The 20,784-nt window shown below is 37.0% G+C and overlaps 1 protein-coding gene across 2 annotated transcripts; it reads left to right on the top strand.

Moving 5' to 3' along the window:
* The first annotated feature begins 9,157 nt into the window (after positions 1–9,157).
* LOC110790261 (armadillo repeat-containing protein LFR) lies at positions 9,158–16,600 on the top strand. Of its 2 annotated transcripts, none has more exons than XM_021995050.2 (8): positions 9,158–9,419; positions 14,562–14,731; positions 14,835–14,977; positions 15,065–15,315; positions 15,422–15,524; positions 15,601–15,739; positions 15,829–15,956; positions 16,064–16,600. In XM_021995050.2, the coding sequence occupies exons 1-8, from the start codon at positions 9,227–9,229 to the stop codon at positions 16,317–16,319; spliced, it is 1,383 nt and encodes a 460-aa protein (XP_021850742.1). In that variant the 5' UTR covers positions 9,158–9,226; the 3' UTR covers positions 16,320–16,600. The 2 variants fall into 2 exon arrangements, with proteins under 2 accessions (XP_021850742.1, XP_021850741.1); XM_021995049.2 differs by having other exon boundaries at positions 15,419–15,524.
* The last annotated feature ends 4,184 nt before the right edge of the window (positions 16,601–20,784 follow it).

Below are 20,784 nucleotides of genomic sequence, written 5' to 3'. Positions count from 1 at the left end.
ACCGATAAAAACTGATCTGATCAGAACTGATCAGAACTGAACTCATCTGATCAGAACTGATCAGAACAGAACTGATCTGATCTGAACTGATCAGAACAGAACTGATCTGATCTGAACTGATCAGAACAGAACTGATCTGATCAGAACGGAACATCATAACTGATCAGAACTAATCTGACCAGAACACATCTAATATGGGAGAAAACAACAAGGATACTATTACTGGAGCTGATCAGAGCAGAATGATCTGATCAGAACTGATCAGAACATAACTATCTGATCAGAACTAACAGAACTGATCTGATCAGAACGGATCAGAACAGAACATCATAATTGATCAGAACTGATCTGATTAGAATAAACCTAATATGGGAGAAAACAACAAGGATATTTTATTGTGAAAATTTTAATCTTTGATATAATAATTTCTTGTTTCTGATTTAGTAATTTTACTTCTTTGTGCTCTAAACCCGTGTTCGTTGGATCATTTTGATAGGTACATACTGATAACCCAGACGGACTCTTCAAAATTCTTTCTTCTTCATTTGAGGGGTTCACAACCTAACTCAGGAATGGTTTTAGATCATGTCTCAAGTCTCAACTGTCAACTCTTAAGTCTCATGTCGTGTCCTGATTATGTTTCGACACATCACTAACTTAAACCCAGGTATTTAATGTTATTGATTGGTTACTGTAGGTGATATGGCATAATCATAGAGAATGGAAAACAAGATGATACGCATTATAGGATAGAAGCGAGGGCAACCAGACCCAACGCAGAAGCGGAGTATGAAAAAGGGCGACAATGATACGCCCATTAAAAAGGAAGACATAATGTACATTACTAGTTGAGTTTAACAGGATAACATTTATTTGACTCTCAAAACACAACTACGAATCTGGGACAGGTCATATCCAAGATGCCAAACTACAGGTTGGTGTTCAGAGTTCAGACCTAAAACTCGGGGGTGGTGCTTTCTTTCAGTTCCATGCTTTGCTAAATGTAGATTCTTATCTGCATTTCAGACAGTTATGAATGCAGTAGGCAATAAAGCAGCAAGTAATCTTATCTGGGTAGACATACAAAGAGACGCATTGTTCTCCTTTAGTAGAAAAGATTTCTCTCTAGTAAAATATCCCAAATGGAATCACCACACTAAAGCGTCTCACCTCATACATTTGTCGAATAATAACATAACAGGAAGCATTACCGTATTCCATAAGCAATCTCCCTAAATTACAGTCCTTATTCCTAAACCATTAACAAACTCACTGGACCAATACAAATTTTCTGTAAGTAAACTTTCTCAATTCCGGGATTTACATCTAAACCATAACAAAACTACTGGAATCAGTTACTGAACCATAATTTTTGGGAGTTCATTTAGGTCTGTTTGATGCAGTTCTTGTTGATATCCATTCCATGTTATCATTTCTCAAGTTATTGGTGGTTGATATCGTATTAAAGGTCTCTTGCAGCCAATATACATGCCAAAATAACATTAAGTGAAAAACAAATCCATCAGGTATGATCACCAATCCTGCTGACTCCTGGAAGCCAACAGAAAAAGGATAGAAAAAAAGCCAATCATCATGTAAAAAAAGCCAATAGCTCTTGGTATTTTCTGGAATAATTAAATCCAGATTTTTGTTTTTACATCCACACTATCAAGCCTAACCTAGACAGCTAAACACATAACCCAAGTTTAAAGAAAATACATCAACAAATACACGAATTGAAGCAAAAATTCCAAAAAAACTCTTTTCGATCAAGATGTTGAGACAATTATTTCACAAAATACAGCTACAAAAACTAAATAACCATACAATTTGTATATATATTTCCTGAAAATATTTTAAATATGTAGAGAAGAACTTAAAAGTTAAAACATACAATTTCAGCAACAAAAGTAAAAATAAAAAAAATAAAAAAACAAGAAAACTAACCTGGAAGATCGAATTACAGTCAAGAATTGAGCGGATTTATCAGATACACCAAGGAAGCAGCAACTCAAAACCCAGATGATGCTCAAATTTCTCCAACAAAAAAACAGAGGAAGCAGCGAATTTATCTTGAATTTTTTGGGCGAATTTCGAATTCAATTGCGATTTCCTTGAAAATATAGGATGAGAAGTGAGATAAAAGTGGGATGAACTGAGAGAATTGAGGGATTTGATTCTGCTAACGGTATAGGTTGAAGACGAAATCCAAGGGCGCTAACGGTGTTGAACGTGATGATAGAGGACGGATTCGTCGGATTCGTCGGAGGGTGGTTAGGTTTTGGAGCTAGCTAGCAAGGTCGGTGATGGAGGAGTTGAGAGAAACGTGGAAGTTGCAGCCCAGTAAAGCGGGATTGCGAAAGTTTCAGTTAGGCGGGAATTTTTGTGAAAAATAAATTCTTTATGCAACACGTGTTACCCACGTGTCTTTTTATGCACATATCGACGCTCCGGAAAGTCGAAATTTGTTTCGACTGTACAAACCGTCGAAATATGCAGATTATATATTCGCGCCCCCCTTACCCATGCGACCCTTTCCAACAGCGTCGAAACTGATCGGTCTAAATATGCACCCTATTTTTGTAGTGTCAATACCTGAGTGATTTGAGATTACTTGTTTGAGAACTGGTTGCTTTGACGTTGACCAACCGTCGCACCGTAAAAGGAGGCTATAAAGGCAACGCTCAGGTAATCACCTATCAAACGAAGTCTAATCTCAAGATCGCAAGATTGGGATTGTCCTCCCATAAATCGGGATGAGATGCTTAAAAGTTGTACAAGGCCACTCGGAGAGCTAGAAACTGTGAAATGCATGGCCGTGCTCGGATGAATCATAGGCTATGATTCTCTGTTTATTTGATCAGTTGAACTCTGAAACCGAGAAACACCTCTGGACATAATAAGGATGACAACTCTTACCTTATGTTCAAGAGCAAGCATCGAGCGACAAAGGAATTAGGAAATGCACACTTGTCCCTAAGGACAAGTGGGAGACTGAAGGAAATAATGCCCTTGGTCCAAGTATGCATTCTATGTTAAGTCTAATAAATGCGGTTCAGTATTAATTAACAAGTTAATAATTCAGTGAGATCAAGTGAGCTGAATGCCTAGCTAGAGGCCGCTTCAGTTCAAGTGGAATTAATGATATTAATCCACAACTTACTCTTGACTGAACCCGTAGGGTCACACAAATAGTACGTAAACGGATCAAGTATTTAATGGCATAAAATACTCCATCTATGGATATTCGGAATCGACGGATCTTGGTTTCAGTGGGAGCTGAGATCGTCACAGGCAAGAAATGAATACTCCGGAAACGATGATATTGCCGGAAACGGAAATATGGATCGTATCGGAAATATAAATATTATCCAAGTCGTAGATGTTGCCAGAAACGGAAACATGGTACGTATCGGAAAATATTATCGGAAATGGAAATATTGCCGGAATCGGAAATATTGCCGGAAACGGAAATATTGTCAGAAACGGAAATATTAAATATTTGTTCGAAACGGAAATTAATTCCGGAATCGGAAATATTAAATGTTGTTCGTATCGGAAATGAATTCCGGAATCGGGAATTTAATCGGAAGCGTATCGTACGAATTAGCATCGGACGAGGCCCGCTAGACGAAGGCCCAGCACGAAGCCAGGCCATCGCCTAGCGAGCCGCACGCAACGCACGCCTCGACCAGGCCCAGCGCAAGGCCAGGCCCAGCCAAGGGCGCGCGCGCGCACGCAGCACCGCACATGGGCTGTGCGCTTGTCGTGGGCCGCAAGGCCTGCGCGGGTGCACGGCTTGTGCGATGCGTATGCCGGAAATCCTAATTCTATTGGGATTCGTGCGAAGATTAAAATCCTAATCTTATTAGAATTGCTTTGTTATTTAGAGTCCTAATAAAGTTCTAATTAACAAATCCACATCCTAGTAGGATTACAATTCCTTTTCCATACCTCTATAAATAAGGGCCTAGGGGTCATTATTTATACAAGATTATTCAAGTATTCAAAGTGAGTTTTTGAGAGAAAATTCAGACACATTTCTTGACCATAAGTGCCGAAAATCTTTAGTACCTTAAGGGCGATTCTAGTTGGTCAATCTTAAGGCGGATCCGGACGTGCTGTGGACTATCTACGGAGGGACGACACTTGGAGTCCTAAAATACTTGTTCTTGTTCGGTTCGGGCGCAGCTAGGGAAGGCACGCAACAAAGAGTATGCATCTAAATTATGCTATATGATTATGTGTAAATAATATGTATTCCTGGCTTAATGATTGTTTCCGCATGATTTATGAATTGTCATATGTATCATAACCTAACAAGTTTGATATGTGTGTTTTATATAGTATTTTACCCCCGTCCCTTAGTACTTTTATGCGTCAAATGAGCTCTTAGGAGCCGTTTTTAGTACTAATATGTGTTATTGAGTGTGCCTTAAGTTTCAGGTTTGATTAGTGAGAAATTGGTCTTTTTAGACCCGTTTCATGGTGATTTAGGCCACTACACGAGCCCGAGGAAGTTCGGGACCATTATCGTCGACTTTCGGGAGCCTTGGATGCTTATGGTTGAGCCCCGGGAGTTAGACTCGGTGATATGGGCGAAAGATGTTGATGATTGCAAATCGCCCTGTGAGCCGAGGGCGAATCGCGAAGATCGGGCGAAAGAAAAGAGATTTGAAGCTTTCTGTGCACGCCCGATCGGGCGCACTTCGCCCGGTCCGGATCGGGCGGCCTTCTGGGTGCAGCTGTGAACATTTCGCAAACCGCCCGATCGGGCCGACTATCGAGCACATCGCCCGATCGGGCGAAGTGACGCCCGATCGGGCGATGCCAACCTTCTGCAGTTTTTCGCGAGTTTCTTTTCCGGCTTTTAGGCTTTATTTTGGGCAAACTATATATTCTAAGCCCTATTATTTTTAGAGACCTCTTTTTATTCTACTTTTGAGCACTTATTCTATTTTACTCTCTCTCTAATTTCTTCAAACACTTAGTTTTTAATTCTAATAAAAGATTCAAGCTTTATTATTTCCTTGTTCTTCAATTTGGTATTATTTCTTACTTTAATTTACTTTGTTGCTTTAATCATGTTTTCCATCATATTAATCGCTTTGTTATTTGTGATCATGAGTGAGTAGTTCAATTTCTAGGGTTTAGGAGATCCATGAATGCATGTTTGGGATTATATGTGGACTTGATTATTGATTGATTGATTATAATTTCTATAGCTTATTATTATTGCTCGTCAATTCTGTTCGGACGGACTATTTTGATTAGAGTTTGATTAACTTTAGATTATGCGCCGAGAGGTATAAATCTGATGTTTTTGGTCTGTGGCTATTAGATATGAATTATTTCTAGTACATAGTGAGAGCCTGCTAGTTGTTTTATCCTAAGGAATTCATAATATTCGAGAGATGCATGTTTTCCTAGTTGTGATTGTTAATTGATTGTTAATGTTCGTTGTCCAATCCCGGTCTGCATTTGTGGTGAACCGCTGCCCTAGATTCCCTTAATATTGTTACACTCTATTTCGATTATTGCCTTAGTTTAGCATACAAACCAATTCAAACCTTTTGATACCAATAGTCTAGATTAGTTAATTAGTAATAGAAAGAACACTGTTTCCTTGTGGATTCGATCCTGACTTCCCTTTGCTACCTAGCTAGTGAACTTAGGTTATTTTTGATAAGGTGATACGACTTTAGCCTGTCACTTTCCTTCATCCTCTTTCATTCCATCATCTTCCTCTACCGAAGGCAAACATGGATTTCATCCAATTTGACGGTGTTCAAAAAAATATTACACAAAACCTCCCAAATTAATTACAACCCACACAAAAAAGATAACTGATTAACCTTTAAGTAAGTTGATCGAATGACAATTCTTTATAAAATTCAAAACAAGAAAACCCCATAAAATTAACAAACCCATAGATTTAGAGTTGTACATCCTAGAAACTAGATAATGAATTATCATCTCAATTAACCAAAAAATACCACATCAAAGTTCCAATAATGGGCTTAATCCAATTATGCGGTACATGTTAGTCGCAGCCGTCGCGGCCTCGCAATTGCTAACCAGACTTCGATGTCCATAGGTTAAAGAAGTTCTATAATGAAGAAACTACTTGATTGTGGTATAATCACATTATTTGATGTGATGTCTGATATTTGATTTGTGAGTTATTCGATTAATAAGTGGCATATAGTTGAAATTCATAGGAGATGGGTGAGGAATTGAAGGTTGTTTGGAATTGCCTATAGGTGCGGGGCATTGCTGGACGGATCGGGGAGAGGAAGGGGTGTTAATGGTGTGAGTGATGTAGAGATGGTGGATGGGTCAATTTGGTTGATGGAGGTGGGGATGCGTGGGTGATTGTGGAGAGGTGTTGAAGGAGTGTTTTATGCATTGGAGAAAAGGAGAAATAAGGGAGGGTATACCTAGCTTGGTGTTTATTATTGTAGATGGTGTTTGTTAGGGCTGGAGTTTGTTAGGGCTGGAGTTTGGTGAGGTGGAAGGAAGGCGAAGGATGATGCAATGTTGGAGGAAGGAAGAAGAAAGCAATAAGAAAGGAAGGAGGAAGGAAGAAGTAAATTTGAGTAGAGAGGGTGAAGAAAAAATTAAAAAATGTGTTGACCTTCTTACACTGTTATCAATATATGGATGGAATAAAAGTAAATGGGGTATATAGGTTGGATTATTAGATAATAATTTAAAGGAATTTTTGTGAAAAACTACTTAATGTTTGGATGTTTTGTGAATTACTACCTTATAATTTTTTTTTAATATTTTCCTACCTTATAAGTTTCATATGTTTAAGTAACACTACCTTGTAACAGTAGACGTTAAATTCTCCGTTTGTGTGCCCCAACCCCAACGACTTTCTTCCATTTTTTAACTTGAATTTACCCCTGAGTCCTCAATTTACTCCCCTATCAACGAATTTCTCTTTCCTCTTTCTCAATCTTTGTCCTCACATTTATTCTTTATTGTCTTCTCAGGGGACAAATAAGGTATTAAATTGTTAAAACTATGTACTTTAAGTAGTATAATATGAGATTAATGCTTACTTATTTGTTTAATTGGAAGATTCTTCCGAGCCATCTTCAACACATGAGATTTTATACAAAAATATATGCTCGTCAATTTTTTTTGTCATAGTCGGAAAAAAAAAAGAGACAAAAAAATAGTTTCAAAATAAGATTTGTATTATGCTTAAATCGCCCCCAAAATTTCGATCAACATGACAATTTATGCAAATATTAATTGATTAATTGTATAAGTTTCATAGGGAGGAATAAAATCGAAACAAAACCAAGATTAATTCGAAATCATTCAGCTAAATAATCTGATTATTCAGCTCATTTAATTTCGATTTTCGACCTAATTTATGCCCAAATAATCTATTAATTTATGCATAAAACTGATTTGTGCCCCAATTTTGATATGAACCCCAATATATGAAAATTCGACCCAAAATCCGATCAAAATGTTGGTTGATACCTTATCCAATTCACGCAATTTGTTGCGCAAATCAAATGGGAAAAATAAACGGGATGAAATCTCAAAGTGGTTGTTCTTACCGCTGTTGGGTGACTAACCACCTTCAGGTGGGCCACGACGCAAAGGTTGCCGGAGGGAAAAAAGAGGAGAGAGAGAGAGAAAGAGAAAGAGAAAGAGTGAGAGCTGCTGAACAAAGACGAGGAAGGAGAAGGAGGAGCCTCGACGGCTACTCCTTGAGATTATTTTATATATTGCGAAAAGAAACTGAAAAACAGAGCAAAGAGAAGGAAGAGGGGTTAAGAAGCGGAGGATAGAGAAAGTGAGAAAGAAATTAAAACGTGGGGTTTTCTCTTTGCTTTCACTTCTGCAGTTGGGTGGGGCTCACAAACGGAAAAATTTAACGTGTACTGTTACAACATAGTGTTACTCAAACATATATAACTTACAAGTAGGAAAATATAAAAAAGTTTTTATAAGGTAGTAATTAATAAAACTTAAAAAAAATGAAGGTAATATTTCACAAAATTTCAAAATTTAAAGATTGAATTATTAATGAAAAATCGTTGGAAGAATGGATTATTAGAAATACTAGATTTTAGCCCGTGCGATGCATGGATTCTATTAAATTGTCATGTTTAAATAAAACTCATTTGTATATACCAATTTTATAAATTAGATTAGATTAGTTTTTTATTTTGCATTGAATTTTATTTTAGATTTTTTTTTTTTTTTAATTATGAGAGTGTTTGTTTTTGCGGGTCTAAACCATTTTTTTTTAAGCCAGCTCCATCAATAATCAAGTGGAAAGAGCAGCTGTGAGAAGGGGAAAAACCATCAAAAAACGACGCTACCTTAGGACAGTTAGAGTTACTGCCGCCGTTTACTGGATGAAATTGTATATGCGTAATATTAATATAATTAATTAATAAAAATATCTACGTGGCACTTTATTATTTATCTACGTGAAACTCTACTTTTTTTCAATTCAAAATTAATTTTGAAATCTTATTTTTCATTGGCAGAAACCATTATGTGGCGCTCTAATATTGGATTAATGTTTGATTTTAAATTGAATCTTATTTTTTTTAATTGTGAGAGTGTTTATTTTTGGACGAAATTGTATATGCATAATATTAATAATTAATTAATAAAAATATCTACCTGACACTTAATTATTTATCTACATGAAACTCTATTTTTTTTAATTTAAAATTAATTTTGAAATCTTATTTTTCATTTTTGCAGAAACCATTATGTGGCGCTCTAATATTGGATTAATGTTTGATATTAAATTGAATCTTATTTATTTTATTTTAGATTAGTGTTTGATTTTGGATGAATTTTATTTTAGATTTATTTTTTAATTATTAGAGTATTTGATTTTAGATGGAGTTGTATATATTAGTAATTAATTAATTAAAATATCTACGTGGCACCTAATTAATTATCTACGTGAAAATTGATTTTTTTAATTCAAAAATAAATTAGAAATCTTATTTTTCATTGGCCGAAATCATTAGTAATACTACGTGGCGCTCTAATAATTCAACAAATATGTCTCCTTTATATATATATATATATATATTATATAATATATATTAGATTTTTTCCTTTAATATATTAGTTGGATATCGCTTCCCTTCGCTAATTTTTTAAACCACTAGTGCCAAATTAAACCTGCCCTTGGTGTTGTTGAACAAAACCAAAAATTGGAAAAAAAGAAATGCAAAAGAGAGAACAGGTGAAGCAAGGAGGGTCCGGAGGTGGTGGAGCCTCCACTCCGGCGCCGAAGAGGGGACGTCCGCTCGGGAGTGGAACTAACAGCGCTGCCGTCGCCGCTGTTGCTGCCGCCGCCGATTCTGCTGCACCTCACACTCTTCTGGGCCCTACCCTTCAGGTCCACAGCGCCTTTGCTGGTTTGTCTCTTCCTCTTACTCCCACCTCTCTACTTCCCTCAACGTGTTTTAGATTTCAATGTTGTATCTTTTGCCCTGCTCTTTTTCATTGTTGAAGATTTATTTATTTTAATTGTTAATTTTTAGAAGTTGGATTATAGGTTCTAATTTTGGGTGCATTTTTTTAGAAAAACCTGTCATTTCGTTTCGTGTTGCTTAAATTTTGCGCACAAATGGGATATTGGGCTTTACAGACGGTGATTGATTAATACCTGCATCATTAAAAGAAAAAAATTGGTCTTATGAGATTAAGATTCATTGAAAAGGGCCTATAACTCGTCTAATGGCAAGGTGGTCTCAATGTAAAATTTGATCAAGTTTATTCGGACTTGGTCCTCTAAAATAGTCTCACTTTGGCAGATACTCGATTTAATTGATAAATTTTTTGGCTTGCTTTTCTTCTTAAAAGAAAAAAGTTTAGGGTCATTTCTGTACCACCCCTAGTTTGCATACTTAAACTTTCCCATTGGCTTGAAGGCTGGTAATGGTTCAATTTCTGAATGAGTAAGGTTTCGCTTTTAAAATTAAGGTACTTTGGGGTGAGAACCATGATCAACTCTCTGGTATTTGTATTCAGTAACATCCTTGTATGTTCTCTTGCTACTTTGATGACTGACCATGATATTTGGAAAAAATAAACTGCTGCAATATTGTTGAACTGCTGATACGGATCTTGATGATCCAAGTATTATTTATGGAAGATGGAAGGAAATAAGTGATGATTATGCTTTAATGTTTAGTATAGATTCAAGAGCAATTTTCTTGAGTTTGAATTAAAGGCAACGATTAATCCTCTAGTCTAAGCTTGCCTCACAAAAGTTCAGATTTCTATCAACAAACAATGTTCAATATTCATAAACGTCATCTGATTTGATGGTGTATGTGTTATATTTATAGGCTAAAAGATATGCAAGTGTTATATTTATAGGCTAAATGATATGTAAGTGTTATATTTATAGGCGAAAGAACATGCAAGTGTTTTAAGCTACAAGCTGTAGGAGAACTAGATTAACTAATTAACTTGGGTTGCACGCCTATATCATTCCACTAATTAATCAAATAATTCGAAGTCTCCAACATGTAAACTACATCTCTACAGGTATGCTAATGGCTTGTGAAAGCAATCATGATAGTATGGGCTTAAACAACCAGGCCCACGCGCCACTCTTCAAGCCCACGCACCACTTCTTACTCCCAAGTGAATCCATTCCAAAGCCCAAGGTGTCCAAAAAGACCTCAACTGTTTCATAACGAACAACTTGATCATAGATTGAATTTAGGTATCCCACTTCTTGTAACTAGGGGTTACTATTCTTTTTTCTCGATCGAGGCGCCCCCCTCATTCCACTCGTTCAACCTTCTTCACGAACTTATAGAGGAAGCAACTTATCCTCATCAAGTGCATTCTTTTCTTTTCTGGCTCAGTCAAAATCTCTTAAGACTTGTAATGCACCCTTTCATAAATTCAATTACATAGAAGCAAATTTGAAGTCTGAAAAGATGGACACCACTAATGGACATGCTCTGCTAAGCTTCATTGACGCTTTATCAGGTTATCATCAAATCAGTTTGTTGAAAAAGACAACTTTCATTATGGAGGCAGGAGTCTATAATTGCAAGGCAAAGTCGTTCGGACTAAAGAACGCAGGTGCAACATACCAAAAAATGGCAGACAAGATCTTTGCAAATAAAAAAGGACGACTGAATTCATTGTAAGGAGTAAGGCATAGGCAGCGGGAAACGTTTTTGGCACTGAGAAAGGCCAGGATGAAGCTAAACCTCTGAAAAAGTGCATTTGCAGGTAAGTTTTTTGGATGCTTAGTTAGTGAGAGGGATTGATGCGAACCCAGAAAAGGCTGAGCCGCTGAGGCAGTCATCAACACCTGGCAGAACCGAAGAACATTAAAGATATCCTGAAAAGATGAAGACACGAACTCGAAGCGTCAATGGAGCCATATGTAAACAGCAAACCCAGAAAAGTACCACCACCAATGCCACAAAAACACAACCAAAGAACGTGCAATTGGAAATGTTAGCGGAAAATAGCGAAAGACATAAACTTTGAGCTTAAAGTCACCTGAAAGAAGCGAAATTGAATGGAAGTGAGAGAGTATGTGAAATAGCTCGGGGTGTAGAAGGTGAAGTGAAAAAAGGCAAGTTTAACTGAGAGGGAACCCTTTTAAATGAGAAATGGAGGGCCAGTAGGAGAAAGACACACATGCAATACGTGGCGGTTCGCTTCTAGCGGAGGCAGGATTAAAAGATTGTTCACCTCATAGGAGCCCGATAAAAGACACGTGGAAGAGGGTAAAAAATGACGGTTCAAAAACCTAAGGAAATGACGATTCAACTCTCCAAAAATGATTACTAAGTACCGTAAAGTCCAATACAAGGAAACGTGACAAAAAAGCTATACATATCGTCGCACGTGCACATAACTCCACTGTATAAAAAACATCAAGGAAAAACCAACTTTACGAAAATAGATCAACTCTCGGTGGACTAGTGGTATGGAGTCGTACGGGGATTATACCCATGGCTAAACCTGCAAAGAAGAATCAGACAAGAGAAGACCCAACTTAATAAAGTTAAGCCAACTCTTGGGAGACTAGTTGCATGGGGTCATATAATCAATTAGCCAGGTCAAACCGAGCTAGCCAGAGGCAAGCCAAAATAAATAAGTCCACCGAAAGGTCAATATTGATGACCAAGACAAGATTACCCTCCCAGGCCGACACCAAGAGGCTTGTCACCAAGCATAACGACAAATAGTAGTACGCCACCACACATGTAGCACCATAGGCCAAAGTACTGAATTTCACCGCCTATAAATATTTCCTCCATTTATTGGAGGATACATTTAGTACTTGCTCTAACTTCTTTCTACTTTCTCATTTTCCCTTAAACTGTTTGCTTACTTCGAGGGGTTTTCCTCGGTTAAACCCCCAAGGTTAGCTTACGTTTGATCTGGGTCAGTTCCATACCCGGAACTCTAAAGCTCCTATATTATTCTCTGGACCGTATTCTAGAACTTAATCAAGGTCGGGTCCGAAATTTGTTCTGCAAAAAGGGACGTGCATTGTGTAAAGGCATGTCTAAGTCTAACTCTGTAACAAGCAGGATTGTTGTAATCATAATGAGTGATTGCAAGAATCGAGGTGTCTTAACTATTTGGTTTACATTCCAAACTTCCGATTTTCTGGAAGTCTCTCTCCGATCCTTTTTTGATTTTTTTTTTCCTGTGCAAATGAGGAGAGAGGTCAGATAAAGAAAATGGGGGAAAGGGAAGGGGAAAATGAAAAAAATGGGGTTAATGGTTACGTGACGGGCAGATGATGGTAATATGTTTTTGTCAATTGTCGCAATCTGGTAATGGGTACCTTCTTGTGAAAAATAAAAGGAATCTTAAAAGGTTGTTTCATGCCACCTTTTTATTTAAATAAAAGGTTTCTCTCACAAAATTGTTATTTAATTGGTAAATTTTTGATAAATTTTCCTGACAATAATTAATGCTTAAAGACGAAGACATTTGATAATATACAGTCCACAAATTACCCAAGAAATCATAGTTCATTGGTATAATACATGTAACAGTCACGTGTAAAAAATAGAGCACAATACGAACAGAATAAGAATGTACTTCGTACATAAAATAACAAACATAGTTCTCAAGATCTTTAGTTTGCCTAGTAAAAATTCATATCATCATCATACTCGTATTCTTTCCTGCTACTTTCTTAAAAGAAGAACTCTTATCTCAATCACGTTAGATGGTTTTATTTGGAGATTGTATCATCCAATCGCTTCAATTATTACTTGAAAGCTATCATTACTAGCTGCGGTAAATACAATTTCCGCATCATAAAAGTACTATCTCCCTAGTCCCTACAAGTTTTACCCCTTGACTCCTTCATATGTACTTCATTAATGGTTCGTTGCCTCCCTCCTTTCCTTTCCCATCCTTTCGACTTCTGGTTGCATTTTCAGGATTAGGAGTGAAGTACATGTCAAGCTGCACTTTTTTTTTTATTTGTTTCTTTTGGATTGAATCTACTAACAGGATGATCCAAATAAGAACTTCTCTGCTTCATTCACACAACACAATCTCAACCGTCAAATTTGAGATATTCTTTGAAACATTTCACTTTCTTCCTTTTCATATTTTTTTTAGTAAAATGTACTTCACATCTTACTTACATGCTTGAGACATTGTGCGCATTTGGTCACATTTTTTAATCTTCCAACCAAGTTTTTCTTTGACCAAAATGATCCTCCCTTGGTTATTGTTTGAAAAAAATTACAAGTGAAATAACTCCTATTAATTAAGTTACGGGCTGGCGTTCTATATGTCCGTGCCGGATCCCTAAGGTTCTACGTAAGCAATCCCAAGTGGCCAAGTCTGAGGGGATTAGTTGAATTGATTGCTCAATCTCAATACAAAATAAGTAACAACCTAACTATTTAAATATTTTCTGGGGTAAGGGGTGTGTGAGTTACTGTGATTAAGGAAAGAGAAAGACATGGGGGAGGGGGGGAGGGGGTGTACAAAAAGAGTACGAGGAAAAGAATAGGAAAAGAGAATAAGAGGGGGGTCAAAAACAAAAGGCTTTAGTCTATAACTCAGATTGACAGCACTAAGAGAATAGGACATAGAGGGGGGGAGAGAGAGAGAGAAAGAGAAGATGGAGGCATTTGCGTGCATACAAGAGGTGTCTGAGCCAAAGGTTCATAAGGGGCTGTATAATGAGATGGCTGGAGGCGTGTGGGTCCACATGCCTCATTGCCTCTTGAATGTCGCTGGTTTAGGGGCACTGATGTGACCTTGGATATGCCTCGTGCCTTTAACTTACTCTGGTATGAATGTTACATACTTACATCATTGTTCTTTAAATGAGTCAGTGAATATGGAAAAGGTGAAAGAGCAAGAATGATTCTTTTTATTATTTTTTATATCGTGGGAAATTTCTGCATCTACACAACACTGGAGATTTTTTAAATATTTTTTTTTTTAATTTTGAAAGTAAAAGTAAAATTTATCCCTGTCTCTTTATGAGTATTTAGGTGTTTCTTTATGAGTTTAAACTCTTTGAATATCAATTTCAGATCAAAACCAGAAAAGGCTTGTTTTGGCTCTGCAGAGTGGCTTAAAGAGTGATCTGACATGGGCACTAAATACTCTGACTGTACTCTCTTTCAAAGAAAAGGATGAAATTCGCAAAGATGCTATCCCACTTGCTAAGATACCTGGATTGTTGGATGCTCTTCTTCAAATTGTATGTCAATTCAGTGAGACTATACTGCTTTTCTCTGACTTCTAACACAAAGGCAATATTTGACTTGCAATGGTGATCTGGACCCTTGCTCTCTATTTTACAGATTGATGACTGGCGTGACATAGCTTTACCTAAGGATATTTCCAGAAATCGGCGGGTGAGGTTGTTGGGGGCAAATGCTCTTGTAACAGGTTTTGGAAGTGAATATGAGGCTTTGGCTTCCAGTGACAATTACTCGCAATCCATGTAAATTTTATTTAGCATCTTCATCCTTATGCTTGCTGGCTTTGATTTTGTTTCCCTAAAAGCTTATTATGAAAAATGTTTGTGCAGTGTTCCGTCTGGTTCTTCTGGTATAGATTCATCACAAAAGAATGCAGCAAGGCGACCTACTGGTTGGTGGTTTGAGGAAGATGGTTTATTCAATCTAGATGATGATGGACGTGCAGAAAAGCAGCTGTGTGGTGTTGCTGCATCTAATATCCTCCGAAACTTCTCATTCATGTATGAAAATGAAATCATCATGGCTCAGCACCGTCATTGTTTGGAAACTGTATTCCAGTGTATAGAAGATCAAAACACGGGTGAGAGTAAATAAACAAGAACACGCTTGTTCATATTAAAATTTGAAGTATACGGTTAGAGTCAATTCTGTTATGATACTTATCAGCTTCCATTTTTCTCTAGAAGATGAAGAACTTGTGACAAATGCCCTCGAGACAATAGTGAATTTGGGCCCGTACCTTGATCTAAGAATATTCAGCTCATCAAAGCCTTCATATATTAACATGACGTAAGCAAATTATCTTGTTTCTATTATAAAGTATTGAGAGCCGCGAGACTGTTGTTAATATTCTTGTTGGATTTAGAGAAAAGCGTGCAGTTCAAGCTATCATGGGCATGCTTGAATCTCAGGTTAAAGCGTGGCATTGTGCGGCCGCAGAACTGCTTGGCCGTTTGATCATAAATCCTGATAATGAAACGTTTCTTCTTCCATTTGCTACTCAGGTGACAGCTACATCCTGTCATAACATCTACTTTTTCCCTCTAAGTTTCCTATTTAAGTTACTGATCTTGATACACCAACATCTTTGCAGATTTACAAGCGATTAGTTAATATACTAAGCTTACCAGCTGTTGATGCACAGGCAGCGGCTGTGGGGGCACTGTATAATCTTGTGGAAGTTAATATGGACTGCAGGTTAAAGCTGGCAAGTGAACGATGGTGAGCTTGCTTTCTGATATCTATCACCTCTTTAAGAGTTTTGTGGACTCTTGTTATCTACTTGGTGGTGGTCAGTTGGTCACTAAACATGTATAAATATATTTCAGGGCGATAGATCGACTGTTGAAAGTTGTCAAAGCACCACATCCTGTTCCAGAAATCTGTCGAAAAGCTGCTACTATTTTAGAGAGCCTAGTTTCTGAACCACAAAACAGAGTTCCCCTCCTTGCATATGAGAACGCATTTGCTGAGATACTCTTCTCGGAAAGTAAGCATGCTGATACTTTTGCAAGAATTCTGTATGAATTGACATCTCGGCCAAACAACAAACAAGGATCGGCACGTGGGGTATGGGGCCTGTAGTAACTAGCCTGATTTCTGGTTATTACTATTACTATCATCTTTGGTTGTAATCCATACCCTGCACAAAGCTTTCTGTTTCGTCTGGTATTCATGAATCCTGTCACTGTAATCGTTATTTATGAATTATGTATCAATGTATGTCCAAATATTAGTTTTCTAGCCTGAATTCAGAGGGCTCTTGTCATGACATTTTTTTGTTGCGTATGGGCTTCCATACATTGTTTATGAAAGGGTGTACACTGTACTAAACCCCTCCTTAAAATTAGTGTATCGTTATTCGACGCCCGCCTACGCTAAAATCATCCGCGTTTTTTATATGAAAGGAAGGATTTGCCCTTATAAAATTATATCCCATAATAATAGTAATAGTAATAGTAATAGTAATACTAATAGTATTAAAAAATATAGTAAAACTAATAATAATAATAATAATAATAATAATAATAATAATAATAATAATAATAAAATGTTATCTCGGCTGCCCACTAATTATTTGTAAAATGTTTGACTTTGTTAGCATTTGATTTATAAATAATAATAATAATAATATAATAATAATATAATAATTGAAATTTTAAAAATAAACATATAACAAAAAAATCATAAAAACGAAATTTTATAATTTTATGTGACCTTTACCTAAAAAAATTGAAATGTTCAAAATTCACAACATTTTAATAATATGTTAGTATGTTACCAATTACAAACGAAATTATGAAAATGTTAAACAGTTTTTTTTATTTTTTTTAATTATTTTTTTTAATCTATTTTTAATCAATTAAAAAATAATTCAATTTTTTTTTAACATAGTGCCACCAACATAACGCGACTAGAACCATGGCTCAGCCGCCCACAAATGCGGGGGCGACCATGGCTCAGTCGCACAAGATCTGCGTTTGAGCCATGGTCGCCGCCGCCATTTGTGGGCGGCTGGACCATGGTTCTGGCCGCGTTTTGTGGGCAGCACAACGGGTGAATTTCAGCTCTGTAAAAAAAAAAAAATTATTTGGGTTCAAGCTAATCTCCATGGAAACCAAAACCTGGCAGAAGATCAAACATGGAGAACTTTCTAATAGTAAGATTTCTTATTGGAGTTTCATCTTTTTTACCAGTAATTGAAATAATTTGTTGACCCTAAAGTTTTGATGATGACAAAGCAAACTCCTGACTATTGGTTAAGTTATGTTGCATAGTAGGTTCGAGATCCTTAGAGGGATAATGCTAAGTTAAGGAGATCCTGAGTTGGATAAACTAAGCAACGTGGAATATAAGCAAGTACTTGATCCATGTCAGACACTACATTGAAGAATTAATCATTAAGCAAGTTTACAAAGGCGAGATCCTTAGGCGAGTTCCTAAGGCGGGATCCTCATATATTATGTGGATCCTCGATGTTCCAGAGAAGGAACCAATTGGGAAGACTTCGAGTGAAGCTTCTAAAGGTACAACATATGAGATTATGTTTAGGATTTATGTAAGTATTTAATAATGTTTATACGTAATTTGGAATGAAATGGACATAAGTATTTTGGTACGTTAACTGTAATTATAAAAGAGTTTTAAATTAGAAAATCTTTGTTAATAAATAAAATGAATTTAATTAATAAATGTAAACATAGGATTCTGTTTTCATTCTCCTTGTTTCTCAAGCAAAAGATTTTCCATGATCCTTAAAACTCTCCCACGTATTTCTGTTTAAACGTGCAATTAGTGTTTTAATTTGGTCTCCCATGTTTCTCTCCAACTATGCCCATGTTACTGAGCAGTAACAGTTAGTGGGTAGTTGAGGAGAACATGGGTACCCAACCTTAGGTAAAACTCCTCTATAAAAGGAGAAGAGTTTTTGCTTTTCAAAACACACAACTGATCTCTACAAAATATATCTTAAAGAGGTTAAACGTTTTAAAAGAATCAGTTTGCAAAATAGAGTGTTCCTTGAGTTCCTTATTGCTATAAGCTTTATTATGTACTAGAGTTTATTTATCAAATTGTATCTTGGGTTTAAGGGCTGAGTGATCCTTGAGTGACTTAGAGTTAAGTCAGAGAGATAAAGAGTGACTTAGAGTTAAGTCAAAGAGAAAAAGAGCGACTTAGAGTTAAGTTAGAGTGAGAAAGAGGAGCACAGTAATCGACGGGGATTGCTGTGGGGAACTCGTATTCGAGAGGAACTCGAGCTAAAGAGTTTATTTGTAATAGAGTTATTGCATTATTACAAAAGAGTTGTGATGTTCTTCTTGATTAGGATCAAGAAGGTTCCTCAGTTTCACATCTTTCTTCGCTCATTGTTCTCAGTCTCTTTATTGTTTAAATTCCGCAAGAAACTTACCCAAGTTCCCAAGAAACAATTCACCCCCCCTCTTGTCAAGTGTTCCTACTGAACTTTCAGTTGGTATCAGAGTAGGATCTCACAAAAATACAGGAAACCTTGTTGAGAAAAAGTTCCTGGAAAGTATGAACGCTTACGAGAAACTCGAGGAAGGTTATTCCACTCAAAGACCTCCAATGTTCAACGAAAAATTCTACACCTACTAGAAGAACAGGATGAAGATCTATATCAAGGCAGAGAACTATCAAGTCTGGCGAGTCATAGAAGTCGGCGATTTCGAGGTAACAACGACCAATGCTCAAAATGAGGTAGTTCCTAAACCTATATCTGAATTTACTAATTAAGGAAGATTTTGAGAAATTTGAAATCTATGCAATTGTTGTGAAAATCTTGCATTGCGGCCTTGGACCTCACGAACATAACAGAGTTATGGGGTGCAAGAGCGCAAAGCAAATTTGGGATCTCCTTCAAATAACTCATGAAGGAACTAATGAGGTCAAACGTTCAAAATTTTATTTATTAATGTCTAAGTATAAACGTTTCGAAATGCAACCAAGAGAAACAATACAGGAAATGTTTACTCGTTTGACTAACATTACTAATGAGCTAGTTTCTCTTGGAAGAATTATTCCCTATGATGAACAAGTTAGGAAGATCCTAAGGAGCATGCCTCAGGATGATAGATGGAGAACCAAGGTCACTACATTATTTGAAACAAAGGACTTCACCAAATTCAACATTGAACAATTGGCGGGATCCTTGATGACTCACGAATTACATCTAGGAGCAGCTGTTCCTGAGAACCGAGGACTTGCTCTCAAGGCTGAGGAACAGGAGGACTCAGAACCCGATGAAGAAGAGGTTGCTACGTTGTTCAGAAGAATGAAAAGATTTTACAGGAACTCTAAACCTGGAAATCTAAGAGGAAGGAACTCAGTGAGAAAACCAAGCGGTTCCAAGTCTGACCAAGGATGTTTCAAGTGCGGTGATTCTGACCATCAAATCAAAGACTGCCCTCAGTGGGAAAATGAAAAAGGGAAAGGCAAGGGAAAGGATCAATACAAGGAAAGATTCAACAAATCTACCTTTGCCAAACCCAACTTCAAGAAGGCAATGATCGAAGCTTGGGGAGAAGCCACTGACTCGGAAGAAGATGAGGATCAACCAGAAGAAACAGCAAACCTTTGTCTTATGGCAAAGATCGATGAATCCACCCAAGATCCATCAAGTGAAGTATGTTCCTCAACTCTTCCATCTCTTTTTAAAAATAAATTAGTGGAATTATTGATAGAAACTCTAGATAACTTTAAAAAGCTTAGAGCAATAAAGTCTCAAAGTAATAAGGCATTGGAACCCAGTAAAAGACACATGACCTACCTAAATAATGTTAGATCTTATGTACAAGGTAGGTTCTTTGAGTTTCCTGACAGGAACACCTCTGTTAAAGACTCTTTTAGAAGAGTTAAAAATGTACATATTATGCTTGATGAAGCTAACAATGTTGATGAAGTTCAGGAACAGGAAGATTTCGAAATTGGTTTAATTCGTTTTACAGATAATGATGATGAAATCTCTCCCGGAAGACAGCAAAATGAAATAGCAGATCCTCAAACACAAGAAACTGCTACTAACCAAGAAGTTCCTTTACGAAGAAATCCAAGAGTTCTTGATCCTGAGGAACCAGAAACTGCTGATCCCGAGGAACCTAAAGAAGATCAAGAAACCTCTGATGCAGAGGATCTAATAGAAGTTCCAGTTAACATTGAACAAAATATCATTCAACAGGAACAAGGATCTCAGGAAACAGAAGGAACTGAGGAGACCTTAGATGTTCTAGTGGCACAATTTCAACCTAAGCCCTGGGAACATCAAAGTTCTCACCCAATGGAACTGATCATCAATGCCATTAGGAAAGGAACTCAGACAAGGTCTCAACTAAGGAACTTCTGTACTTTTCATGCGTTTTTCTCCACAATCGAACCAAGGAACCACACTGAAGCATTGAAAGATGCTGATTGGATCACTGCCATGCAAGATAAGTTAAATGAGTTCCAAAGGAACAAGGTGTGGCATCTGAAACCCAAACCAAAGAATCAGAAGGTCATAGGTTTGAAGTGGGTGTTCAGGAACAAGCTCGAT

This window comes from Spinacia oleracea, chromosome 2 (assembly GCF_020520425.1).
Source record: "Spinacia oleracea cultivar Varoflay chromosome 2, BTI_SOV_V1, whole genome shotgun sequence".
NCBI lineage: Eukaryota > Viridiplantae > Streptophyta > Magnoliopsida > Caryophyllales > Amaranthaceae > Spinacia > Spinacia oleracea.
The sequence above is the reverse complement of the archived record's forward strand: the minus strand, read 5'-3'. Positions and strand labels throughout refer to the sequence as shown.

What these genes read in the sequence shown, in the direction of transcription:
- LOC110790261 (XM_021995049.2), top strand. Translation starts at nt 9,227, where the DNA reads ATGCAAAAGAGAGAACAGGTGAAGCAAGGAGGGTCCGGAGGTGGTGGA. An exon ending in TGGATGCTCTTCTTCAAATT is followed by an intron (nt 14,732 to 14,834) that starts GTATGTCAATTC and finishes TCTATTTTACAG; the next exon opens with ATTGATGACTGGCGTGACAT. An exon ending in TTCTTCCATTTGCTACTCAG is followed by an intron (nt 15,740 to 15,828) that starts GTGACAGCTACA and finishes ACATCTTTGCAG; the next exon opens with ATTTACAAGCGATTAGTTAA.